This window comes from Talpa europaea (genome assembly GCF_964194135.1).
Source record: "Talpa europaea genome assembly, chromosome: 2".
NCBI lineage: Eukaryota > Metazoa > Chordata > Mammalia > Eulipotyphla > Talpidae > Talpa > Talpa europaea.
The window spans coordinates 136,091,944-136,119,870 of NC_140068.1; the positions used below are offsets into that span (position 1 = coordinate 136,091,944).

At 46.1% G+C, this 27,927-nt stretch overlaps 1 protein-coding gene across 2 annotated transcripts in view; it reads left to right on the forward strand.

Annotated features, from left to right (window-relative positions):
- Nucleotides 1-27,683, forward strand: part of DUSP22 (dual specificity phosphatase 22) — a gene marked incomplete at both ends in the record, with an annotated part of 58,373 nt that extends 30,690 nt beyond the window's left edge. Inside the window, 5 exons of one of the 2 annotated variants that reach the window (XM_084228171.1) lie at nucleotides 13,337-13,386; nucleotides 22,692-22,766; nucleotides 25,178-25,349; nucleotides 25,835-25,907; nucleotides 27,637-27,683. In XM_084228171.1, the coding sequence (XP_084084297.1) occupies nucleotides 13,337-13,386; nucleotides 22,692-22,766; nucleotides 25,178-25,349; nucleotides 25,835-25,907; nucleotides 27,637-27,683 (417 nt within the window). Of the gene's footprint in view, nucleotides 1-13,336; nucleotides 13,387-22,691; nucleotides 22,767-25,177; nucleotides 25,350-25,834; nucleotides 26,018-27,636 lie in introns of those variants that run through there. The other variant, XM_084228170.1, reaches the window with a different exon arrangement.
- Nucleotides 27,684-27,927: the final 244 nt, after the last annotated feature.

Sequence of the window (27,927 nt, forward strand, 5' to 3'; positions counted from 1 at the left end):
GGAGTTGTGGAGGTCTGCTGGTTGCAGAGTGGAGAAGGTGGTCAGCATGGTGGGTGAGGGTGGTGCTGCCTTCAGTTCTCCTTTTGGTTAAATTGGTTATTCCTTTAGATTCTGCAAATGTTTCCCAAGGGCCTGCCTTACAGCAGGAATTGGGAATAGACAAAGAGAAGATGTGGCCCAGTATTAAGAAGAGACAGGCATGGAAAGCCTCACAACAGCATAGAGTTGTGAATGCAAACCTGGGGTGACGGTCCCCATGGCCCTCTCCCTGGGAGAAAACGACTAAGGCTGCCAGGTCAGCCAGGCTGCAGCAAGCAGCTAACACTGTGGTTGAGCCTAAAGAACAGCAGAGATCGGCTCTGCAGTGATGGTGAGAAGGGCCGGTGGGAGTGGGTGGGATTGCAGGTGAGAAAGCAGCATGTGCAAAGGCCCTGGGCGTGCGCCAGAACTCCAGGGCTCAGAGGAGCAGGTCTGCAGGGTGGAAAAGCAAGTTCCCAGCAGATTGAGAAAGCCATCAAGCTGAGGAGCCTGAGCTTTATGTTATGTGAACTAGACACAACAAAGATTTATGAACAACGTCAAGTGACACATTAGGACTTCTTTTCCAGAATGTTGACTCTTGGGGATGGAATGGAGTGAAAGAGATAGGCATTCAGGAAGTTGTTGGAAAGCTCTTTGTATAGAAGTCCTGGCTAGAAATTGGGGGAGGGGGACTTGAACTGGGACACGTGGGAGTGGGATTTTTTTCTTTTTCTTTTTTTTTAAATTGAGCAACATTGGTTTACAACACTTATATGATTCAGAAGTATAGGATCACGCCCTTCAGGTGTATGTTACCACGCCCGCCACCCATTGTCCTCCACGGTAGTCTACTGGGCCCCACCCCAGTTTGCTGTCCTTCCTCTCCCTCTGGTAGCCTCAATTCTACAGCCAGATTTCTAGGGTTTGTTACTGGTTTGGTTTTATCTGACCTTTTGTTTTGTTTCTCTATATTCCACATATAAGTGAAACCATCTGGTATTTTTCTCCTTCTGACTTATTTCACTTAGTATCATCTGCTCTAGTTCCCTCCATGTTGTTGCAAAAGGCAAGAGTTCATCTTTTGTATAGCTGAGTAATATTCCATTGTGTATAAAGACTACATCTTCCTAATCCACTCCTCTGTCCTTGGGCACTTAGGTTGTTTCTGTACTTGGCTGTTGTAATAGTGCTGCAGTGAGCAGAGGAGTACAGATATCCCTTCCCATATTTTTTCTAGAACTGGGGAGAAAGAAGCAGGTTCCGGGAAGCAGGGGAGCATCTGGTGTGTAAACACATGATCCATTCTGGTACCACATGTCTGTAGTAAGGGTACATCTTGATTATCATTCCAAAGCCCACCCCTCATGGTGGTTTCTAATTAGTGCAGGAGCACCCCAGGGTGCAAAGGGGTTGGAGAGGAGGTCCTGGGTTGGGTGTCCACCAACAAGGCTGTGGCTGTGTTTGATGCTGGGCGCCAGAAGAGGGAGATGAGTGACAGGTAAGTGATCTGGGAACAAATCTAGTAAGCTTTAGCAGGGGGTGCGATTTTGTAAAGGGGTTTCTAAGGGAAGAACAGATTAGTTGGGGGAAACCATCGAGAGTGTCCCTGGAGGGAAATGTATCTCTGTTCAGATCAGGACAGCACAGTATGTGGTTGTAGACATGGGAGGCCCAGCACGTGGTGGTGATGGCGGGTCCAGGAGAATGGATTGGATGGATTGCAGGTTCCTTGGGTGAAAGGCCTGAGCCGGCTGGTTGGTTGGCTGGTTGGGTACAAAGTAGGGTTAAACAACTCTATGGTTGCTGTTATTGTTTTTAGCCATAACAGATATTACAATTAAGTGCAGTTTGGTTTGTGAAGATGGGTTTTAGCAAATTCACCATTTTCAGGTGTTCCTAAGGAGCCATTGCCCGCTAGGTCCTGCAGGTGTACCTTGCACCCCCCACACCTGCAAGGGAAGTGATCCGACCCAACTTCAAGCCCGAGGGTGAAGCCCTGGCTGAGCCAGGGCCACCCTCCTTGTCACGCTCAGCTCTGCCTGGCTACTGCCTGGCATGCCCTCCCCTCTCTGCGGCCAGACTCCTGGGAAGTTCCAGAGGCCGCTGTGTGTGTGCTGGGCCAGAGGTTGGTGTCAAACCTGGAGTCTGAGTTGAGAAGTTACTTCTCTCAGTTATCACCACAACCCGTACAGATATTAAGTTGTAGCATCATTACTGAGCAGGGGCATCGCAGGGAGGTCTTGCCCTGTGGCTAGTGGGAGGATGGGGGCATGTGCAGTGTGAGGGCTGGCTGAGCCTCAGCTGCCACAGCGGGGGTGGTGAAGCCAGTCAGCGTGTCCCAGTCTGCACACCTCCTTCTCTTGACCCAAGTGGACATGCTTGTCTAATTCTCAGGTGTTTCCCCACCTAAAGGGAGATGACCCTCCTGGGTGAGGAACACAACCAGCTGCCTGGGAAAGGAGAGGACACTGGACAAAGACTTGGGGCTGTTTCTCTATCATTGAAATGGCTGTAAAGGAACAGGCATCCCCTGAAATGTATGCTTATGGGGTAAGGCGTCTCCCACAAACAGAGCTGGTCTCGGTACCCATTCCCAAGCAGATAAGTTTAAGAACAATTCAGAGGGTTCAATTTAAATGTACCTATTTAATGAAGTGCCCCGTCAAGTAGGCCATGCCCACAGCAGCCAGGCAGAGGACAGTTGCAGATCTACTCTGAATGCTCATTTAACCTCTATGGTATGCCCTGACTCTCTGCCTTAAGGAAAAAACAATCTCAGCTGACAAAGTCAGAATAACATTTCCAAGTGTTTTTAAGGTTCCTTTACAGTGAAACTTCCAGCATTTCTAATGGGTACCTCTCCTACCGCTTCCTCTGCTTTGGCAGTGGTTGAAGTTTGAATGGTTTCAGCCCCTCATCTCGTGGTCCAGGTGACCTCATGAGGGACCTCTGGTCTCCGTGGTGGCTGGTTCTCTTCTTCTTCTCTCCCTCCACAGGGGCTCTAACCAAGGTGGCTGGGACTTCCCTCTGTGCCAGTGCAAGAGGATGCAGCTGTCAAAATAAAAATAACCCATCAGATGGTGTTTTCTGGCAGCCTTAGGCAGACAGGGTTTTGGTGAGGTGCTGCCCCTTGGAAGGAGGGGGCCTGGAACATTGGCCACCGACTCCTGAGGGCATAGCCAGGAAAATGTCCCCCCAACTTCCCCACTCCCCATTGTGTTTAAGAAATAAGATGCCCCACACCTGCTGTGTGTCAATTACCCTGAAATCTAGACATTGGTGCTATCTGACACTCCACATTCCCCTGCTTTAGAGAGATGCCCCTCATCATTCTCTGGGGGTGCAATCCCCTGCCGTGTCCACCAGCCTCCTAGCACATGGCACTTTCTTGCTCTCTGAGCTCTGTGGCCCTTCCTGGGCAGCAGCATGGTCTTCCCCATGTCCAACTCTGTATGTCATAGGCCTTCTCCATGAATTGGCCAGAGCTCTGGGTCAGAGCCCTGCTCTGGATCAATGTTTGCTCCCTTCTCCAAACAAAATACTGCTAGGGTCTGATCCCACTTAGAGGATGTGACCAGATTCATGCTGTGAATACTCTTTAAGGAAAACTTCCAAAGCTACAGTTGTGTCCTGGCACAAGGTGGCATCGCACCAAGTCCAGAGCCCACCCTGTGGTGGATTTATCCTCCTGTCATCAGTGAGGGAGACTGAGGACTCATCTGTCCTGCCATCAGCCAAAGGGGCCACTAATAATATTCCAGACACTGCTGCACTGGAAGAAGGACACCTTCACCTTCTTGCCAGAAGGTGACACCGGCTCAGACAGGCGAGGTTGTGTAGGACAAACTGAAGAGTGAGCATGGCTCTGTCTACAGGGTCTTGGGAGGTGGTACGTGTGACACTCCCAGTAGGTAGAGGTCATGACAGCATGACAGTCTCCCAGCTGCCTGGAGCATGTTTCCTGTGTTGTGTCCAGCGTCCATGTTTACAAGGTCCTGCCCTAGAGGGACATTCCCGGGCCACTCTCTTGCAGAGTAAGGCAGAGACCAATGCAACTAATGATCAAGAATATACCAAGAAGGTGCTGAGAGGATTCAGATATCATTTGCATGTAGAAGAAAAATGTGATATGTCCAATGAACCCCAAGTCATCAAAGTGACTTGGTGAAATCTCACTGTCCAGAACAGGACTTGCGGCACTTTTTCTACCAAGGGCCAGACAGTAACTGTTTGGGGCTCTGTGGGTCCTCAGGCCTCTGTGATGGTGCTTAACTCCTCCTCCTGGCCCCATAGGAGCAGTAGGTGATAGGCTAGGGGACAGCATGGCTGTGTCCCAATAACATGGCCTCCAGCCCAGCTCTGCCCAGCCAGGTGGCAGCAAGCACCATTAGGACGGACCTCAGTGCCCTGCCAGCCACTGCCAGGAGTCTGTGTGAGGTCTGAGGCTTGGGCCCTCCTGGCCCCCAATTAAATGCAATCCAGGAATTTTCTGAGCATTTTGCCTGCCAGCTTCTCGCTTATAATTTTCCATTGTTGGTGGACTGGTCACAACATTCTGCTGAGACCACGCAGAGGAGGGAGTCGGACAAAGTGGGCGCCTACCCAATCATGGCAGCGTGGGCAGGAGTTTGGTGCTGACCACAGTAGCTCCAGCAGGGGCATTCAGGCACAGGGGACCCAAGACAGATGTTTAAATTCTCAAAGTGTCCCTTCCCTTGCATTCCCTCCTTCACTTAGCAACCATTTATTGGCGATCTTTGAATGAGAGATGCTTGGGTACTGAAAGAAAGATGATGAACAGATGGGGCGCTGCAGGGATTTGAGGGTCTCCTGGGAGAGATGGAGCACTTGCAAGCAATTCTGGCCCCCCTAAGGTCCTAGCACCTGGGGTCCAGTCATGTTGTGTAGGACTTTAGAACAGGGAGCTGGGGTGGCCTGGAGTGAAGGGCGATGAGCCCTGGGGGGCTTCACAGACATGGTAAGTCTGGCCAGGAAGTACCCCTGGTGGGAGTATCGAAGGAGAAGGGTGTCCTAGGGAGAGGACACCACAGGATCCTGAGTAGGATGGGCAGGAAAGGACAGGGCATTTGGGGAGAATCCCAAGCAGTCCAGGGTGCCTGGAGTTTGCAAGCTAGGGGAAGTGAGGGAAGCAGACAAGTCATGGACAAGACTGAAGGCCTTTGAAGAGGGTCTTCCTTCCATTGCAGACAGGAAGGACCCCTTGCAAAGGTTTTAACAGCTGAAACCCAAGATCAGGTAAAAATAACACTACCTTTCCCAAGTGGCATCTGTAGCAGAAAAAGCCTCTCGAAATGTGCCACTCGTGGTCATTTTTGATCCAGCCTCTCAGCATGAACATTTGAGATATAACTACAGTGACTTGCCATGGAGTGATTGCTGAAACCGGTCCTCTTTTCCTCAGTCACCCCCATCAGCGGGCCCCCAGACAGAACCGAAATCACAGAGGAGGCTTTCGGTGGTGTGTTGGCGCTGGTGTGAGGCTCCCTCCCCGCTTCCCATAACCCACCCATGTTGGCTTAAGGAAATCCTATGTGCTCATCATGCCCACTTTAGCCCTTCATTGAAATAGCTGGAGCAAAAATAAGTTTGGGCCTCATCTGTTGATCTGCCCAGTCAAATGTCTGTCATCTTTTGACTAACCTGAAAGAAGCCAACAGGTGTTCAAGGTCTCTCATTTGCATCTTTTTTTTTTTTTTCCACAAAATCAAACCAAGGGCTAAATCTTGTTTCTCCACTCTGACCGTCCCACCCCTCCCCAGCCCACCCGGCCCTACAGAATTCTTGGAAGTTGTTCTTCGCAGTAGAATTTCCTAAATTTAGCTGGGGAGGAAGAATCAGTGGCAAATGGGGAGCTTGAGAAAATGCATCTCCATTTTCAGAGATAAACCCTAAACATAAAACCTGAAATAATAAACCTGAACTGTGAGTTATGTACATGTATACTTTAGGGGCTAGATTTATCGTTAGTGCCGATGGTGTACAATAATTTCTTGGAAATTTTTGTTCTGGAACAAACAGGAAATAAGAGCGATGGCTGAGAATCTTTTTGCCTGGAATTTCTCTGCTTTTGCCTTTTGCTGGCACAGCTCTTAGTCAACAGACATACAGGCAATTTTTTCAGCTGTAATCTCCCTATGGGTGTGCTTTGGTATTCTGCTTTTTACCATGTGCTTCCACATACCAAAACCAGTGGATATCTTCATCTGCTTTCTCACCAGTGAGACACTGTCAAGAGGGGACTTTTTTTAAAAAAAGATTTATTCATTTTTATGCAAGAACTGGGGTACAGGCCAGATGCGCAGGTGGGTGAGAGAATTCACCAGAGCCAGAGCGGGAACAGGCAGACGACAGAAATACACTGTTGAGGGGAGCAGCGGGCGTGACAGGAGAGGTCTGCTGCACCGTGTGGGATTCTCGCTGGCCGGCCGGGATCAAACCCGCGCTGCAGAGGCTGCGAACAGCTTCACAGTGCACCGCTCAACCACCTGTGCCACCAGGGGAGGCCTAAGAGGGGACTTTTATAAAGGAGTCTCAGGTTGTCCAGCCCAGCGTGAGTTTCCACAGTCAATGTCAAATCAGCACATCCATCTTTGGAGTCTGTGACCTTCCAGGGCATAACTAGGCTGATTTTTTTCCAAGTTGCCTTACACTTACGTGCATATTTAAGTGCCCAAGCCTCAAGTTCATCAAGACAGAAAGTAAAACAGTGGTTGGTGTTCTGGAAGGAGATGGGAATGGGGTGTTAGTGCTTAATGGACTCAAAGTTTCCGCTTGGGAAGATAAGAGCCCTGGCGATGATGGGTGATGTGAATATACTTACATGATGTGTATGCTTCAAGTAGTTAAATTAGCAAATCTGATGTGTATTTTACTGCAATAAAAATTGCAGAGTGGTTTCTCACGTGAGAAATATTTTTGACTGATCAGATGTGAGACTGAATTTAAGTTTTTTTTTTTTTTTAATTTTGTGTTTTGGGGACAGTTAGATAACAGGGGGCGGGGGGGGGGATATTGTGAGATGAACTCTTAAGAGGGTCCCCAGCATATTTTTCTCAACTTGAAAATGGGTATCAGAGGCTGAGTGTTACTAGAATTATGTGTATAGAAGCTACAAAGTCCTGCACATTCAAGGGGACACCCTGCACCTCATAAATATGATTGTCAAAAAAAAAAATCATCTCTTTAGGAAGACTCTCTCCTGAGTCAGCCATGTTGCTACACCAGCTGGATTGGAGAAAAGGAGAAATTAAGGTTTCTTAATAGTATCATTTTTTTTTTTTTTAAGCAGCTGCGTTCACCTCTCTATTGCACAGATTTCTGATCATGGCCCCTTGGTGAGGTCCCTCTCCTTCATCTTAGGTTTGGAATGGGTTCTATCAGGTTTGTTTTTTTTTAATATTTTATTTTATATAATTCTTACATCATTTTTCATTTTTGCACAATGTATGCATTTTCATTTTGGTTATATTCCCCATACAATTGCACCTCCCCCCCCCTTATTTTGACCCTAATCCTTCCCCCCCCCAGTGTGTCTCTGATTTATAGTTGCTTGTTGATTTTGATTTTTACTTTGTATTAATTAGTCTTTTTCCTTGTCCCTTATTTAGGTTTTCTAAATTCCTGCTATGAGTGAGACCATCCAGTATTTTTCTTTTTCTTTCTGACTTATTTCGCTGAGCATGATCCCGTCTAGCTCCACCCATGTTGCTGCAAACTGCATGTGGTCCTATCAGTTAAGGAGAGAATAGAGTCATTTTCTATGCCTGGCTTTTGTTAGCTTCCTAGGGACAGAGAATGATTCTGAAGTGCCTGATCATCATTCTGATGGGCAGAAGATGAACCAGGTTCTTCAAAAGACTCTTACTTACAATGTTTCAGAAAGAAAACAACAGTGAATTTTAGAAATTGTACTTGAAACAAGCGAGAGTTTGATCTCTTTACTACTCCTGAAATCAGAACCTTGGTCCTGCTTTTCAAGTCCTTGACTATGTATCGTTTTAAGTGTAATCTTTAGTTTCAGGCCCAAAGAAAGGTAAGAACCTTACTTTTGGTGGTTACTCTGCTTGTTGAAACAGAAAACTGAAAAATATTAGAACTTTTGAGAATATGGACCTAGAAAGCTTTTAACCTTTTGTTCACGGTGGAGCCTCTGGAATACTTTCTAAACTTTCTTCTCAAGTGATATGTCTCCTCTTTGTTTCAAAACCCAACACAAAAATTTCTCCCATAAAACTTTCCTTGGTGGACTGTAGCTCTCCTTCTTTCTTGTATTTTTTTCATTTCCCCCCATGTTACATCATTCTAATTGATGTGTCACTTGTCATTATGAATATTCTATAAATCTATGCGGCCAGTGTATATAGCAGGACTTTTTTTTTTTTAATTCTTTGCCTTTTCATCATCAATATCCTCTCACCAATATCAGTGCCATTCTCTGGGTATGCCCAGCCATTCAAAATACCAAAAGAAATTAGCTATTCTTTAACAATCTTAAAGCATAGACTGAACCCCTTTATCTTAACTAAACTTATTTTTATATTTCTTTTTTAAATTTATTTATTTATGCATACAAGAGCTGGGGTACAGGCCAGAGATATGGGGGATGAGAGGATTCAGACACAGAGTGGGGAGGAGAACAGGCAGATTGACTGAAACACACTGCTGAGGGAGCAGCGGGCAAGTCAGAAGAGGTCTGCTGCACCATGTGGGTTGCTCCCTGGCTGGCTGGGAATCGAACTTGTGTTGCAGTGGCTGCAGACAGCTTCATAGGTTACGTCTTAAAGCTTGCGCCACCAGGGAGGGCCCTGCTTTTATATTTCAATAAATTCTTGGCCAGTTCTCTAAAGTGAAAATTTGTAATGGATAAGCTCCACAAATTTTAATGTCAGTTGACTTTCTACCAGTCACACTTTTTAAACATTGTGAAAACTACTGAATTTTTCATTTAGTTAGTAATAATCTTATTTCAAAGAAGATAACTATTTTGTTTTATTTTCTTTGACTATTAGAGGTAATAGGAAGGAGTAACTACCACATAAGAAATGCTATGCTGGTGGAAACATGGCTGCCACTAATATTACTTCTCAATTTTTCAGACAGTTCAGCAATTTTTATATTTTTATATTTTTTCCTTGAAACTTGCTATATTTTCCATCATTTAACTTAACACACTGAGGCCCTTTGTCTCTCTGAACCTCAACACTAGAGAATCACCTTTTGTTAGGTCCAATCAGATGAAAAAATCTAATCTACATCATATTAAATATTTTTGCAAAACACTGATGGATTCCAGGGTCCATTAGTACTGGGATCGTTAAAGTCCACCCTGCTTTCTTGTAACATCAAGGTCCTTCATGCTCTTGGCCCTTTGCTGCTTTCTGAATTAGTAATTAACTGCCATGTGAGTACACATGTGCAGGCATCTGAAGCCTTTTTTTCAGGCAGCTGGAGTTCTGCAGTCTGTGACCTCCAAAGAGAGATACTTTTTGTGCTTTGTTAATGACTAAGCCAAGATAAATAGATGTTCTTGGGCTGCGAGCAGCTGAACCTTTTCGAGTTTTGACTCCTTTTTCTTGAAGCTGTATTTGCATAGTTTGACCCCTTTTTGCTTCTCAGCCGCATCCCCATCGACCCGACAGGCAGAGACACACATCTGACACGTGTGGGGGGCTTGCCCTTCCCACGGTGTGGCTGAAGGTCCAGCTTTTTTGTTTCCAGGGTTCCCAGAGCACTTGACAGTAGTCTTCTTCCTTCGAACTATTCTGATAGAGTCAGCATTCTGGCAGTCAGCACTTGCTTAGTGTCTGCTATGTGCCAGGCATCCCCTTCCAGGAATTTAGTGTTCCATTGTCATTCTAGCAAAATTGTCTATTTTCTCTGTCTGCCCTAACAGTAGAGGATCCCCCAACTTATGGCTACTTTGTTTCTTCTTCAAAGTTTCTTAGATGGGAAGCTGTAGCTGCCATACACCTACCCAGGCTAGTGAGGGGAGGGACCCAACATGGTCAAAATTGCCTCCTTGTCCAGTAGCTCATGGAGGGCCAGAGGGACAGATGCCCTCTGCCACCTCCCTGCTGTCTGCCTCTGCCTTATGAGGACGGCCCCTACAGCACTTAATAAGCTAAGAGCATTTGGCCTTCCTTCTGGCCAATCTCTTTCCTTTCTTCATTTTGGGTTTTTCCTCCCAACTTCTGGGTTGGGCTGATTTTAGATTCTGCCTGTACTAAGAGTCTGTCCACCAGCGCATGGGGAAACATGCTGATCCTCTTAGCCGGGACCTACTGCGGCACCCTGCACTGAAATTACTCCTGCTGACATTCACGGTGGAAGGGGAGGCAGAAACACTGAGACTCTTTCCAGTCTTCTGAAAGTATTGGTCTGAAAGAGGTCGGAGGAAGTATGTGGGAGGAGAGAATTTCACAAGCTTCCTGAATCTGATCCACGGCCAACTCTCACTTAAGAATACAGAAAAAAAAAAGTAAATGAGTCATTTCAATGGAGGATGATGAAATGACCAGAGTATGTATCTGCCTGGCAAGCCTGCATGGCCTGGATGCAGGGCAGAGTGAAGTGACATTTTTTTAAAATAGTATCATTTCCTTTTCCATTTTCTTTGCCTTTAAACCATTGAGCTAATAAAGCCTCTCCATTCAGAGATGCTTTTATACTTCAGACAGCTTCCTCAGCCTTAGCAGTGGACAAAATCACCCAGATTCCAGGAAAAATGAGGACAGATACAGAAGGTGATTGGGATGAGAAAGTATAGCTTGAATGAAGGGAAATCTGCTGCTTTGCTATTCTCTTTTAGCTGCTGATTCTTAAATTTTACCTTGGCATGTTAAGGCCTGTTTGACTCATGTGAAGTGTTTCCATATGGATAAGTTGTGGTGAACAAAAGCATCTTTTTCAAGACCCAAAGGAGTCTTTGTTAGAAAATATAATGATTGACTCCAAACTGGGAAAAAATATATATGTGATTATAAATATACATGAACAGGAATATATATGTGTGTGTATACATACACACATGCATATGTGTATAGATGTATGTGTGTGTGTGTGTGTGTGTGTATACATTCCACTGTGGATTTGTTCCAACAGGAAAGAGTTTGTTAAGAGATTGTTGAGAGTTTATGATCTCAGATGAGCTGGAGAAACAGGCTTTCAGCTGATGTGCCAAGAACACCACCCAAACCACACCGCACACTGCCGGGCTGCCACGTCCATCCTCGGCCTCCACCTGCACTCGCTGCGCAGGTGCGCTGTACTCATCTGCCTCTGCGTGTCCTGTTTCCAAATCTGCCTCACGTAGGTGTGTCAGATGATGAAACCAGGAACTGAGCCTGCACCCAGAGCACAGGAGCTTGAGAAACGTAGTTTATGTGGATTCCGTATTGAAAAAGTGGGTTCACAATGTGGGGCTATATCAAAATGTTGGAGGCGTGGAAGGGCTTGGGGCAGCCCCAAGTTTGCAAGTTCCTGATAAGTCTACAGAAGTCCCTGTGGGAGTTAACAGTCAGGTTTTAATGATCAGATGAAAAACTCTGAAGGAGTTCTAGAAGACTGGTTAGTGACTTTATGTTCTGAGGGAGGGGGGTTGTGTGTTCCGTTGTCCTTCATTTACTCTCTGAGGTTGGTGATTTTTCTGGCTTGGGATGTATTTTTCCACCCTCCCCCCATTTCTTACCCATGACATGGTGGCAAGCTTTAATGACATTAAGCTGTAAAGCAGGGGAAAGGTATAAAAAGGACTCATCAAGTCTTCACCAAGTCACTGAGATGTCTAGATTTTGAGAAGACTTTTTGAAAACTATACATTATGCCCCTCCAGAGAAAAAAAATAGGCAGGGTTTTAATAAAACTCAAATGAAGCATTAGTTTACACAAACATTTTTTATAGATTTTTTTTATCTTTTCAAACTGATGTTGATACATGTCTTTTATTTTTTTAAATAAATTTTATTTTTATATTCCCCATACAATTGCAAGCCCCTTATTTTGACCCCAATCCCTCCCCTCCCCGCCCCCTACCCCCCATAGAGTGTCTCTGGTTCATAGTTTTTTGTTGATTTTGATTTTCACTTTCTTATAGTTATTCATTTTCCTGGTCCCTTATTTAAGTTTTCTAGATTCCTGCTATGAGTGAGACCATCCGGTATTTTTCTTTTTCTTTCTGGCTTATTTCGCTGAGCATGATCCCTTCCAGCGCCATCCATGTTGCTGCAAATTGCATGTGTTTATCTTTTTTGAATGCTGAGTAATATTCCATGGTATATATGTACCACATCTTCTTGATCCAGTCATCTATTTTTGGGCATTTGGGCTGTTTCCAAAGCTTAGCTATTGTAAATAGTGCTGCTATAAACATAGGGGTGCAGGTGCTCTTTGGAGTTGATGTTTCTGTGTCCTTTGGGTAAATACCTAGGAGTGGAATTGCTGGATCATATGGAAGCTCTATGTTTAGTAGGTCCAGAAATCTCCACACAGCTCTCCATAGTGGTTGGACCAGTTTGCACTCCCACCAACAGTGCAGAAGAGTTCCTTTTTCTCCACATCCTTGCCAACTGTTAGTAAAAATCTTACCATGATGACTAAAAATTAAAATGTTAGACTACAGTTTTCTATAAAAATTCTCACTGGTACACATTTTTTACAGATTTTTATAGAGAACTTTTTTTTCTAAATTGGACTATTCTTTTAAAAAGTCTTAGTTTGGTACACAAACTTGTACTCTTTTGAAAAACCAACAACAAAAAAGCCAACCCAAAACAATTTGCAAAGTTTCCAATGTGTATAACTGCTCTCTCAATGCAGCAGTGAAAATTGCAACTCTCCTCATACTAAAATTTGATACAAAAAACTGTAACCTAACATTTTAATTTTTAGTCATCATGGTAAGATTTTTACTAACAGTACTTCCTTTTGGGGCCATTCAGGATCTTCATGAGATGAAAAAAAAAAATGTGGAATATGTAAACAAGCATCTGTGATGGTCGTTTTGAAACTTGTTGACACTTAACTGGAAAGTTCTTGACTTTTTTCACTTTTCGATGCAGCCAGTCTAACCTGACAGGCTGTTTGCAAACTGAAGCATGGGATGTGTATGCGGGGTCACAGAAAATAATCAGGAACCTTAATGAAATAGTTTTTCTGCAGTTCCTTGGCAACAAGAGAGGGATGAGAAAACTTCTCCTTTTTATTTTTTTACTTTTTGACCTGAGTAAAGAGTTCCTTGAAATATTTTTCTCTACTGAGTATCATCTTTTTATTTTATTTTATTTTTATCATTTTACAGGGAGTTAAATATCTGTGCATCCCGGCAGCGGATTCACCATCTCAAAACCTGTAAGTTCATGGTGGGTTTTTTTTTTTCTTTCTGTTATTTTGTGATACTAAAAATACAAATGGACTGTCTAGCCAAATAAGAACCATGATATCATTGGAGCCAATGGGACTCTTGATGCCAGATATAGCTGGACACACCTTTTGTGATTGGGGTCCCACCCCCTGCAGCATGGAGTGATAGAATATCTATAAGAAGAACCTCCTTTTAATAAACCAAACCTTCAAATGTTCTTCCTTCCCCTTACAGCAGACCCTTTTGGAAGCTGCTGGATTTTGTCCACGTCAACACTGGCCCATAGAAATAGATTAAGAACCACAAAAAAATAACCACAAGTGTTAATTTTAAATTGTTTAGGAGTCAAAGTAAGTAAAGAAGCAGGTGACAATCATTTGAAGAGTGTATTTTATTTAATCCAGTATATCCAAAATAGGATAATTTCAACCTATGTTCAGTGTAAACAAGAGTTAGGATATTTGACATCCTTTTTTTCATACTAAAGTCTTCAAAATCTGGTGTGCTTTTTAATACAGCAAGCCTCAGTTCGATGGACTTTGTTTCATGTGCCTGACAGCCACACGTGGCTGGGGAACACCATCTAAGACTTCTAAAGCCTGCTTGAGTTGAGTAAACAGATCTTTCTGGCTTAGGAAAGTCCAGTCTTCAGTTTCCTAGAAGCTGACTATATCTTTGATGTTATTTTAACTCTGTCCCTACAAAGAGAAATTCAGAATTGTTCTCCCTTCTAGATCACAGCAATCTGAGGGGACCCATGGGGTGGGACTTTGGCAGGGGGCAGGGCTCTGGAGACCCACACAATCAGGGCTTGAACTTTCACACCCTGCAGTGTCCAGAAGTGACTCAGAAAGATCCTGATGTGAAGTTGATTATAGTTTTACTGAAACGTGGACCTGAACCTTGCAAGCTAAGAGTTGGGGGGCAAAAGTACCCAGCTACTTCTGTTTCCAGCTCACCCAACCTCTGCTTCTCAGACTGCTCTTCCACTGCGCACCGGGGGCCAGGGGAGCCTTCTTGCCTTACACGTCACTTCATGCCATGGGGGAACAATGAGCCGTGGTGGCGTTTGTGACTTTGGAAGTCCTTAGGCTTGTCTGGATCCAACCTTTGTGATTCTTCAGCTCTGCGGCCTACAAATCCTGCATAACAAATCACAGATCACATCGCCTTAGGGTTACAACCCTGGGGTCAACCTTAGGAAAGCTGTGGAATCCTGGCATGTCAGTTGAGTCTTCACCATTGAAAAGCTAAGAAATCAAACATCATGTGATCATTTTGTGAGATCTGCCTGTTTGGTACAACAACAAAAACAACCAAAAAATGGGGCTAGAGACAATAGACTGATGTGGGGAACAGTGAGGTGGGAGAACGGGCTAGTTGGCTAGAGGTAAAGGAGGAAGGGGCGGGGGGAGTGGAAACAGGGGCAGGTACATTCTACCCTTGCCTATGGTCCCACACCAACTACCTGTATTTTACAGAAGTCAGTCTTTAAGACTCAGTACTGTGAGAAAGGATTTCGCTAGGATCAGGAGGGAAATAGTAGTAGCTAGCTCTGGAAGGAGGGGAAGAAGCAATAGAGAACTTCCTTGGTTACCAGTCGTGTCAAGAAACAGAAGTGGTTGGAAGGACATAGTGTGTATGGAAGGAAAGGAACCACTGCCTTTCTCTGAAGACCACAACAATCTTCTGCCCATGTTTTGGTAGCTATTTTTAGAATGGTAGCTTGCTCTTATCTCAAACTGAAATTCTAGCATACTGTTGAATTTGTCCATACCTGATTGGCTATGTGACTCTTTGGAAAATCAGATTGTAATAACACAATCTGGGCACCTGCTGTCAGGACAGAGGGCCCCCATGCTTGAGCTACCCCCCAGATTTCCTGGGAACCCTGACCTATGCTTGATCTAGAACCCTGACCCTGAGTTATTGCAGGTTGAGCATTGGGCAACAGATCTACATGTTAGATATTTCAAATAACAATCAGTTCCGTCGACCATGAGCAAGTTGTTTTAACCCACCTGAACCTCACTTCTTTCATCTGTAAAATGCCTGCCATCAGGACTTCAGGGAGAAAAGACCACATGTGTCGAGGTGTCCCCAATGAACTCTAGCCTTTTGTGAACATGTGTGTATTTTCTATCTAGTCCAAGCATATTAATGTAGCTTGAGACATACAGGAAATGGAGTTGAAACAAATCTGGGTGCTCCGGAGGCCCACTTTTGTCTTGGAGGATGTGTTTACATGGAAAGACCAGGCAACAGAGGGTGTAGCACTACTTCTCTGAGCTCCCGTGTCCCCGGGGTCATTCAGCTCTCCTGGCAAACCTGCTTTAACACAGTCTCCTGGACATTAGAGTCTATGCCACATGATTTGAGTCGGTTCTCCCCTGTGCTGAATATGTACCGACTCCTACTAAAACCTTGTAGAGCAGCGTGGCCTGTCTTTCTGACCCTCTCCCTGCATCTGGAGGAAGGGATGGGTGGGGGCCTCCCTGTACAGGGTTTAAGTCTCATGATATCAAGTTATCGCCAGCCACTGTGGTATGAATTTGATCCCCGTCCAGGGAGCTGACCCACATGGTGCAGCAGACCTCTCCTGTCTCGCTTGCTGCTCCCCTTGGCAGTGTATTTCAGTAGATCTGCCTGTTCTGCTCCCCACTATATTTCTGGTGACTCCTCTCACCCCCTACACCTCTGGCCTGCACCCTAGTTCTTGTTTGTATAAATAAATAAAAAATAAATCTTTAAAAAGAAAAGTGGGGGTGGGGCCCCAGTTCCGAAGGGTAGTAATTGCAGCTCCCTGTTTGGGGCTAATGGCAGGAGGAGCTATGTGCACACTGTGTGTGTTACTGTGACCTCCAGCCCAGCTCTTCTGTGAGAGCACAGCCTCTGGTCCAGTTGGAAAAAGGAAGTCGAGGCGATCATCAATCCAAAGGCAGAAAAGCTGGCACCCTGCTCTAGGAATCTTGCTCATAGCCACATGGGTGACTCTATGGGGAAACTTATTTTTTTTGATTACTTTTGAGGTCTATTCTAGACCTACTATCTATTATAAGAGCCAAGCTTAGGCATAAGTAGGGATTTGGGCACATACATGTCCATGAATCTCTAAATAGTTCTGGTTCTATGGAGTTCTAGGGACATGGTTCTCCTAAGTTTGGAGTCTGAGTGTGCTTGGTGTGTCGGGACAGCCTTGAGATAGCTTGAGGTTCTCCTTAGCTGTTCCAAATGTTGCCTTGGAAGACAGCACACCTTTGAGGAGTGAGCAGGCTTAGTGCCACAGCCAGACTCTTCACCTAAAGTTGGCAGGCAGAACATTTGGCTCTGTTTGGATGACTTCCTCCCTCCGGTGACCTGTGTCTGTTACTCACCAAACCCTAGCAGCATACCAAGATATGGAGCCTTCAAGGACTGTATTAGCCAAACTGAGGTACAGAGACATACACTCTGGGTGGACTGCTTAGCAAAGATAAGAGAAATCATGTCCATCACTTGGAAAATGTGCTCTGGCTAACTCAAATGATTAGAAATAGTCATTTCTTTCATCTAGACACTTAATTCCTGAAGCCTAAAAGTTTTTGTATTTGATGACAAAATAGAAAACAGCTTACTGTCTTAAACTTACCAACTGATTTTAAAATTTATTTCCAACTTCAGGTATGATTGAAGGTTTTATATCCTCAATCTTATCCCACAACTCCCTACACCAACAGTTATTTTCCTGGCTAATTATGCTTAGCAAATAAAGTCTTCGACCTTTTGAGACTGCTTTCAGTTGACATTCAACTGCTATGAACTGTCCAGAAAGGTCGATGTTCTGCCTTGGTCTTAATCCTCACAAACCTCCCCTGTCATCTTCCAGGAACTTAAAGTGCAGACTTGGTTTGAGATAACATTAACACAGTAAAATTTTAGCTCATTTCCCCCAACCACCTTGCCCTGCAAAGTCAGGAAATGTGAAAGTTCAAGTTCTCAGAGTCGTCACAACCCCACAGACCAAGGCTGGTGCATGATGCATGATTAGTTCCAATTAGAAGTATCCCAGAGTTTGCATCAAATGCCCATCAGCCACTGGTCCATGGGGGTGGGAGGAAAGGCTCTGGAAATATTTTTTGCTTTTACTTTCTCTTTAACAAGTCGTTTTAACCTTCCTTTGAACTCTCATATGTTAAATGCCTAGCTCATCGATTTTTATAGCATTAGGTAACATCAGTGAAAGTGTTTTTATGAACACTTAGCATTTTCCAAGATGCTATAGTACATATTATAAAGTTAATATAATGGATTTTATATATTATCATGAATAATATCTGTCTATTCAGGTAAGGAGTGTTAATTTGTCTTGAGAAAGAATGGTTGGCTGTCTCATAATTTATCTTATTGTTTCTTATTTTAATCTATATCAAATTGGTTTTGTGTATTCAAATGTCATTAATAGAACTGTTACCTTTTCTTCCTACTTCTATCACATCCAGGAGCGTTTGGTCTGAGTGATAGAGCTGGTGACATTGCCTGATTAGTATAGAGTCTTTGTGACCTATAGTGGCTTGAGAATCAAGTAGGTCTCTAAATTCTTGAGGTTTTTGTGGGGAGAAAAGGCATTAACAACACAGAGAGCTTATATTCAAAATATCAGTAAAACTTCCTAGCCTTCATTGACCTCCCTGGTCTTCTTGTGTAGATTTTCTTTAGTGTAACTGATCTCTTCTATTTTTTTTTTTCTCATTTCCATTTTTCTTTACTTTCGTTATTAAAGAGCAGTTTTGCAAGATCAGAGGAATGTGGGTCCTTGAAGGCTTGTAGTCCTGCTCCCTGACACACACATTTGCATGCACACATGAACACACATGCACACCCAAAGTGACTTCTCCCTAGCCAAGGCAAAATGAGAAACACTCGGAAAATGTACTGTGTTTTCATGACCTTGCTTATTCATCTTAGAAAAACTATCTGCTAGTCTTGAACAATGGCCTCCTGGTTTTTAAAGTTTCTTTCTTTCTGTTGAACTAATCTTTGTGAGATGAGGCAGTAGAGGATAAAGGTTTTTTTGTTTGTTTTTTAAGCTTGCTTTTAAAATGACCCAATCTGGTAGCATTTTCAAGTATTGACAAAACAGGAAATGTAAAATTGGGGGTCACTGATGTCACGCTGATTTCTGTATGTTTAATGGTACTTGCTAGTAAAACTACCCTCCTCTGCAGAGGTAAGGAATGTTCCTTCCTGCTCATGCAGGGCAAGAGCTTTCCAGTCTGTGTTCCAGCTGACGGGCCTGGACTGATTCTGCCTGAGGAGAATTGTTTTTCTGTGATCTGAGCCCACCGCAGGAGCAGGGGCCCAGGTGGATTAGTGCATCCATTGGCTTTATTTATTTATTTTTTTTTTGAAAAAACTCTTTCCTGCAGGAAAAAAATTGAAGGGGGCTTGCCTTTCCTGGTATTTTCTTTCCTTTCTTCTCACATATGCACACACAATTGTGTGCACACGTGCACAGACTTTCACACCCTGTTGAGGGTGAAGCCCAGGGTATTCCAGACCTAGTGGCTTCGGCTGTCAGTACGCCTGGTCCTGCTGGCTGTGGCCTGAGGCAGCTGCCACTATCCGTGTGGCCAGATGAGCAGAGTGCTTCACAGCAATACAGGCTGGACAGAGGCCATGGGGATCCCAGCCCCTACATCCTGCAATCTGGGGAAAAAAGCCATCATTTGGCCCCACAAAATGAGCATTGTGTGGCATGGTCTTGCCAGAGCCCCACCATCCTTTCCATGATCACCCCCTGTGGGTCAGAAAGTCCTGGCTGATCCTGACAGGAGGTGGGGAGGGGCGGAGCACGGTGATCATGATTAGGAGGATGGAGACAAAGGCTGATGCCTGGGGGCTTGCCGAGCCCCACAGAGGACAGAGCTTGTCTGGGTTCCCTTCTGGCTGTTCTCTCTGGATTATTGGCACCAGATGCTGTTAGGTAGGTTTGTGACAAGGCTGTAGCCCCAACTTGCTTCTGAATGAGCTGGGCTGGCCTGCCTCAGACACTTGTTCCACGTGACTTTGTATGGAAGTAAAGATCCAAAATGAGGAGAAACAAGATACAGGGCAGGAATAGGGAACCTGCATTCATTGAAACAGCTTGTGGTGGGGCTGGGGCTTCAGATGGTGCTTCTGCTTCTCACTGGAGGATTGAGCAACAGCAGGAGCAGCATGGGTATTTCCCACTGTGGAGGAGGCGGGTGAAGACCAGGCCCAGCTTATGTCATTAGCTTCCCTGGAAATAACCCCCCCTCCCTACAGCACACCGAAGCCGTCCCAAGCCGCCTGGCTCCCAGCTTTTCTTGGAAAATGCACTTCTAGGAACATCTTCCTGGTTTGGCCTCGTGCCCAACCATGCCCATGAGTCAAATTTGAGATGGAGGTGGTGTCTTATGCTCTGAGGCTGGGGTGGGGCTAAGTGGTCCTATCACAGATCCTGCCCTGGGGTCCACACCCCAGCACAGTGGGGGTCAGGAGCTGTCAGTGTGGATTTCTGTGCAGACAGCACTGAAAGAGCAGAGGGACAGTGGGGAGTGAAGGGGCGCCTCCCCCCTGACCCCTCATCTCCTTTACACCTTCACCCTGTCTCTGGCAAATATACCTGTTGCCATGCCAGCCACACCGCAACCCACCCCATCTGGCTTTCTTATTCTGAGATGCAGGGAGGTTGCCTCTTAGACCCAGGTACTCCCCACAGTATTTAAGGCCCGGTTCCATCATGCATGCGGTTCAGGATGTGTAGGTGTAAAATTGACAAGAAGTCGCCTCCATTCTGAGGTTTCAGTACAGGGATTTGGTTCATCTCTACAAGGTCCCGGCGGGCTCCACGCCACTCACCGTGTCCCTCAGAACCCCAAGGGTCACCCTTAACGTGCACGTCGCTGGGTGTTCTTCCCTGTCAGGGTGTGTTCGGGGCCACTTTCAGGTTTATTCACTCAGGCATGCATTTCTGGATTTGCTTTCCCTTTCCTGGCTGCCGTGTTCTTCCCAGACTGTCTTGTCTCAGACCAGAAAGAGACACACATAGAGGACAGGCAAGAGCCTGGGCTACAGGCATGGAAAGGAATCCCCAGATGCCCCAGGGTGCCGACCCGGTAGACCGAGCCCGGCACCCTGCAGCCCATGCTCGGCAGCTGAATCAGCCTTTAGTCAGGGGTGAGCCCTGGTTATGGTCACCAATGGGGGGCCTGGGCTCCGCTGTCCAACTCCATCCCACTCTCTGGCCCATCTGCTGTCTGCACTGCTGAGGGAGGAGGAGGCCACACGAGCAGGCTGCAGATGGGCAGCCTGGAGCCAGTCCTCAGCCAGATCACCTGAGAACACAGGCTAGGCTGTGCTCTTAGAATTTGAATTAGTGGCTGAGAGCACTTGGAATGCTGAGTAGCAGATTACCTGACTGTGTTTCCGGTGACAAGACGTGTACTGAATTCTCTTACCACAAAGCCTGGAGGTGAGTGCTGCTGGGCTTGGACAGCAGCTCCCTGGCGTGTCCCCTCCTACACTGCTGCCCTTCCACCCTGGGGGCTTGTCACCCATAGTCCCAGGGCAACCAGTGTAGCTGGAAGCATTTCTAGCCCCTGGGGTAGAGACAGACAGCTTGCCTTTGACCAGGAAGGGAAATCTTATCCAGCCATCCCACCACACTGTCTGAAGAGGAGATGGCATATTCCCAGGGACTGGGCACTTGGTTCCCCCAAACTCAATCAGCGCAACTAAAGATGCCTGCCTCAGTCCCAGAACTTCACATACCATGTGGCTAGTTTCGCTTGAGAGACAGGCAGTGGAGCCATCACACCTGCCCACACCGCAGCCTGGGTCAGGCTTCTGTCCACAACATCACCTGTGCCTGCACCCCCAGTGCCCTGGGCTCCGTGCCCTGGCTTCCGTGCTTCTGCTCTGCGGTTTCCTTTAGCACCAGGACGCCAGCACTGCAGTGGGAATCTGCCCTTGCCTGCTTTGTCCATGTTTGGGAGCACAGCTGTAATACCCTGACCTTTACCAAAGGGAGCATTTGCCCTGGGAAAGTCGGCAGGAGCATATCTGCATCCTGGTGGTTGGAGATCTCAGGCCAGGATGCAGAGACCTCAGGTTGGTCCCCTCAAGACCCTCATGTGGCTCCACCAGGCCTTGAAGTGGCTTACTGGATATGTGGGTGCACTCTGATAATTTTCTCTGTCCCCGGCCTGTCCTAATCCAGCCGGGCACCTGCAATTCAGTGTGGACTTTCCTCTGCCATCCATACCTGGCTGATTTCGTTAGGTCACACCCGAATTTTCCAGTCTTATTAAATTCATTTGAGCTGTCATCCTTCACAAGGCAGAGTTCCTAGTCTGTGTGGTCGGGAACCACTTCTTACTCATCTCTGAATCGCAGCAGCATAGCAAAGTCCCTGGTTGGTTAAACAGAAGGAGGTGAATTTAGTCCTGGGCAACTTTAGGTGTTTCGCTGCTTTCTAAGTCAAAGGCAGAAGACGTGGAAGCACACTTGTAGGTCCCCTCAGGGTATTTGTATTTGTATTTGATTTGTATTTTATCCACCACCTGATGCAGAACCTGCCCCAATAGTGCTGCTGTCCACGTATGGCATGAACATCTGGCAGGAGACAGGAGCCGTATTAAAAAGTTGAGAGCTGGCAGAAGCAAGGAACATGGCTTCATGATCAAAGAGGACTTTCCAGTTTGCAAAGCATATTGGCCAGTGTTCCCTGCCCCCACCCAGTAAGACATTATTCCCATCTTACATTGAGGTTAAGAGAACTCCTGCCTTTCCCTAAATCACATCTCAGTAAATGGCTGAGCAGGAGTCAGCTGCCTTCCTCTTTCCCCAACTCTCTCTGATGACCGTCAGACAAGACCTACCCAAGTCTGGGATAGAAGAGAATGACTCAATTACTCTGAGTGTCAGAAGTAATGACAGGGAACCTGCCTCTCCTGGCTGGCTGTGGATACCCAGATGTGGGGTCCTTCTGAGCTCTGAGGGGCTCAGACTGATTAAGGGGATGGGAGAAGCCCCCCTCCCCCAGACAGTGGCAACCATGTGTTGCAAAGAAATTCTGAAATTTGTAGAAGGTTGGCCTCCCCTGGCCTCAGTGCTGAGTGAGACAGCATCCAAAGGCAAGGCAGCTTGTCCCAGACAGTGACCTGGGATTTGAAGCCATGGGACTCTGAGACCTTTCAAGAAACCTCAGATGGATTTTTCTTTTCATCATGTGTTGAGTAAAGTAGAGAGATGTCACTTCTCTCTTTTTCTCCCCCGCCCCCCACCCCAGGACAAGACATTTCAAAGAAAGTATTAAGTTCATTCATGAGTGCCGACTCCGGGGTGAAGGCTGTCTTGTGCACTGGTAAGTAGTCAACCCCTTTCCTCAGAAAAGCCTAGAATGTTCTACTCAGCTTGGTTCCTCATCATTTTGAGTGTGATTATTTCCTCTCCTATTAGTTTTTTTTTTTAATTTTTAAAATGATTTGTATGTATTTTTAATGGAGGTGGTATTTGGATATCCCATCAGGTATCACCACCATAGGGCACCCCACCCCCACTCACCACTTGAGCCCTGTGACCTGTTAGCCTCTTTGTTGAAAGAGGACCCTAAATTTTTTCTTTCTTTTCACACTTAGAGTTTCTGTAGGGACTATTAGAGTTCCTGGACAACAAGAAGACTTAGCCTCCTGCTAACATGCCATCAAAGCAGCCTCTCAGGATGTGCCAGAGCTTGTAGTTCCCTGAAATTCCAGTAGCCTTTAAATGTGGGTGGCTAGCATTGTATTAGTATCTGACCAAAAGACCATTTCTTCTCCATTTACCAGTGGGGCTTTTGTGTGTCTTTGGCTTTGACCTTGCTTTGCAAAACTCTTAAGAGACTCTTAGCATTCAGCAGTTTGTACACAGCTGCTCACCTACATCCAGCTCTGCTTTGTGGGTAATGCACCCAACAGATACATACACACCCCATGAAAAGAAAACTGCTCAAATACACACCACCCAAGGACGCAAGCTCTGGCACCATGCCTGGAACATGTCAGCTCTCCCTGAATATGCCTCTCATTTTGATCATTGCTTATATCACACTAATAGCATCACTGATCTGCCTAGGGAGCCAGCAGCCAGCCAGAGTTCTGGTGCCAGAGCTCGGCTGTCTTATGAAGTGCATGTTGAACCTGCCCCTGAACTCTCTCCTGAGTGAGGCTTGATATTAATGAACTGAAAGCTTAACATCTTTTTGAGTTTCCCCAAAGAAACATACCTTGCAATTTCTCGGCTCCTGGGAAGCCTTGATGCCGGTTGGTGGCCCTCAGTTGTGTCTGGATCTCGGGCCAGTAACTCATGATCGGGGGCAGGAACACTCGATAGTTTACTTCCCAAATGGTGCTCTGCAGATTTCATACCGTGCTTGAGACAGGGTGACTTTTCATTTCACTCCTAAAAAGAGGAAGACAGGTAAGAAACACAAATTATAGGTTTGCTAAGATTCATTTATATTTTCTTTAAAGCACTTTTGGGCAGTTAGCCACTTTTAAAAGGGAGTTCTAAAATCTGGCAATTTAGAATCTCCAGGGATATAGCTCAAAAGGATGTATTTTTATTAAAAACTCAGTATTTCTCACATAAAGCCCTAGGGAAGAATCACCACTATCGTGATTTCATTATTATTACTATTATTATTTATACTTTCATGGGTGTAGGCCTGATGTTCTAGGATTTCAGACAGTTGTATAAATCTAAAGGTACTCTTTTCTAAAAATGAGAAACTTGCTAAACTTCCGTTGCCAACACACTCTACGTCTGACACAGCACCACCTTTTTGTGACCGCATTAATTTGCATGTACATTTAAAATTGTACATTGTACATTTAAAATTGTACATTGTACGTGTAAAATTGACCCCTTACTCAGTCTGCTAGAGACAACCGTTACTGTCTGCAGACCGTTCACCTAGGCCCTGTGTCTGAGACCTCAGACACGTGGAATGTGCCCATCTTGGTGGTCTGCTTAGTTATATCAAGAACAGGAAGGGTTCAGCAAGAACGTCTATATTTAATGGGCTTTTTAAATTATAGATTTAGCCCTCAGATATTTAAGAAAATCAGACTTTTAAAAAGCATGAAACTTGCTCATCTACTGCAGGTTATAAATGGATGTATTGCTTAGATCCTGAACTCAAGCACCCTTGATGTGCCTTAGTTATTTTATCTGTCTAGGAGGTTGGGGAGATATAAAGAAGGGTTTGGGAATAACAGAAAATTATAAAACTGATGTGTTTTTGAAACTAAAAAATGTTATAAATCAATAATACTTCAGTCATTAAATTAGTAGGTAAGTTAAGTAAATAAGTATGTGTCTAGAGCTGTAACCAATAGAAAATCAATTTTCAGGGCCTCCCCTGGTGGCGCAGTGGTTGAGCGCTGGGCTGCGAGGCTGCCCACAGCCTCTGCAGCGCTGGTTCATTCCCCAGCCGCCGGCAAGGGTCCCACAAAAAAAAAAAAAAAAAAAAAGAGAGAGAGAGAAAATCAATTTTCAGATGAGGCTCATGCCAATAAAGAATGTTGGAGATTCTAATGTTACTAGAAGTTTACATGCTTCTGAGGAATTTCCTAGTAAGTGACTGGCTTGGGGCCCAGTAATAATCCAAAAGCAGGAAGACTTTCTAGAATGGGCTCTGCAGAATCCCCTCCCAGCTCTAAATGGGTCGGGAGATGGACGTGTGGATCCTGAGCCTTCCTGCCTGGGTTGGGGTGGTGTTCTCTCGGCCCTCAGCCTGGCTGGAGTGTCCAGGAGCGTGACCCTGGTCATCGCGTACATCATGACTGTCACTGACTTTGGCTGGGAAGATGCCCTTCACACTGTCCGTGCCGGGAGATCCTGTGCCAACCCCAACCTGGGCTTCCAGAGACAGCTCCAAGAGTTTGAGAAGGACGAAGTCCACCAGGTAACCCTGCTCGAGACGCTGGCCACTTAGGCTGCCGCCCCTGGGAGACACCTTAGTCTAGGACCCTAGAGGTTGGAGTTGCAAAAACCCATAGACAGGCCTGGGTCAGAGACACCGCACCTAATCTCCAGGGAGGCCATCTCTGGCCCCTGGCTCACCAGCTCAGCTATAGGACATTACCTTGACTGCCTTGCCTAGGCCCTGTAGGAGCTTCTGTTTCCCTCCCTTTGAGCCAAGTGTCATTTTCTTATTTGGCTTGCTGTCCAGGCTTGCCCAAACCCAGGGAGAAGTGGTTATTTCTCTTGTTTCACATTGGTGGGCCAACTACAGAGCTTTGATTGCCTGATGTCCATTTATTTCCTCTTATATGTGGCAAAATCTGTACCATTAAAGACCAGATTTTTTAAAGTGTGAGGGAGCAGGTGTGTGTATGTACGTGCATGTGTGCGTGTATGGCAACATGGTTTTATTTCCAACTCCTCTAGTACCGACAGTGGCTAAAGGAAGAATATGGAGAGAGCCCTTTGCAGGATGCAGAAGAAGCCAAAAACATTCTGGGTAAATATAAAGAGCAAGGGCGCGCCGAGCCCCAGGCTGGTGCCAGGCGGTGGAGCAGCCTGCAGGCGCTGCCCGCTCTGGCCTATGGCAACTACACGACGGAGACCTAGCGCGGACCAGCGGGCGCCCGCCTTTCCGCTCGTCTTCGTGGGTTCCTGCCCGACGCCCTGGTGTTCTGGCTGCTGTCGTGGAGTACAGGAGGGTTAGGGTGGCAAAGGTGGGCCCAGCTCCTTCCCCACTACCACGCCCAGCCCAGCCTCGGCCCCTCCTCACGCGCCTGCCCTGCCCAGCTTGCTGCGCTGACCCGGGAGGCTGCTGAGCGGCCGTGCTGCTGCACTTGCGTGGTGTGTGGGCCAGGGGCACGTCTGCAGGAGCGTGGCTGTGTCTCTGAGTATGCATGTGAACACGAATGTTCCCTCCTGCTGGAGCAGTCAGGTCCAGGCTGCTGGATGGTGTCGCCACCTTTCCCTTTGTCCAAGACTCCACGTGGAAGGCGAAGGCGTTTGAAAATGACACCTGAAACACTGCTCAGAAGCAGTCGTGCCTCAGAGCAGAGAGCAAGGAGAACTCGGGAAGCCACATGGCTGAGGGCAGCAACCTCCCCAGAACCCAGGATGGTCATGGCTGGGGCAGCAGCAGACTGAATTCCCCTTGAACTGAGTTCCAGGGCCCTGGAAGGGTTGGGGGCTGAGGTGGTGTGCTGAGCATTGCCTTAGTCTTAATACAAGCGCCCCCAGGGGTGGCTCCTTGCTGCCTCAGGTCAAGGCTGTGACCAGCCTATCAATCCTAGAGTTCTACTTGGTGTTTGCTCTTGGTGGCACTGCCTGCATCTCAGGTGGGGAGCTCTGCCATTTCAGCCAAAGCTGGTGCTCCAGGTGCCTTCCTGTCCTGCTGCCCAGCCTCACATCCTCCCAACCTGTCACTGCTGGTCTCCCTCCGCAGGGGCCTCTTCTCAAGGTTTGCATGCACCTTCAGGAATCGGGCGGAAAGAGCATTTCTTCGGGCGCCTTCACTGTTTGCTTTTAAAAATACACTGACAAATGCCTGGGGGCGAAGCACCTTTGTGTATGCTGTGGATTTGATATTTGATCTCAGCTACCTCATTAAATGTTTTTGCAAAAGGTGTTTTTTTGTTATTCCAATCACTCTGTTTCATCAGTTTGGAAAACGTTCAGCCTGGATTGCTTTGGAAGCCAAAGGGAAAACTATCCATATGGTTGAGCTACTGAAACTTTCTGCCCTGAGCTCCAATAATGCTTCCCGGTGGCAGCTTGGTGGGGGGCAGGTGTCTGGGATGCTGTGGGCAGTTCTTGATACTCAACTCACATTGTTTAAGCCCGGGGAGTCCCGTGAATGAAAAATCATGCTCCACTATTCCCTGAAAAGATGTAACCCTGTTTTTCCAAATTCCACCACAAAAAGAACCCCTGAATAAGAGCGGTCTTCCTGCCGCGCAAGGGTCTGTCCTGACTGATCTCTCCAGGTAGGCAGATACACAGTGAGACGGGAAACTGACCCTTGAATTATCCATTGACAACTGAAATAATTCAGCCTATCAAGTACATTTTCTTTTTGCTTAATCCAAAAAAAAGATATGTAAATGTGTGAACAGAAAGGTTATCTGGGAGAGATACTTAACAATGTGTGTACATTTCTGAACTCTCAATATTCCTGTAGGGCTTGAAATGCTGTTTGAATATTTGTTGCCAGTAACGTTCTTTCTCCACAGCCACCCCGGGAATTCTGAAGTACTGGGCTTTGCTCAGAAGACTGTAATGCATCTGACGTTTCTGAAATATCGAAAAGCCACAGCATTTAGGCTGGTGCTCCCCCAAAAGATAAGCAACCCAGGGTTTATTTTTAAGTCTCAGAAGGGATGTGTCAACTTGTTTTTCATTTGAAACTGAATACCTATGTCATCGTGGTGTTATTTGTTGGGGACAGAGGGTACTCTTTAGCTAGGGCAAATATTTTCACTTGTGTGCCTGTTTCTTTGACTCTGATGCCTGTGAAGCAATCT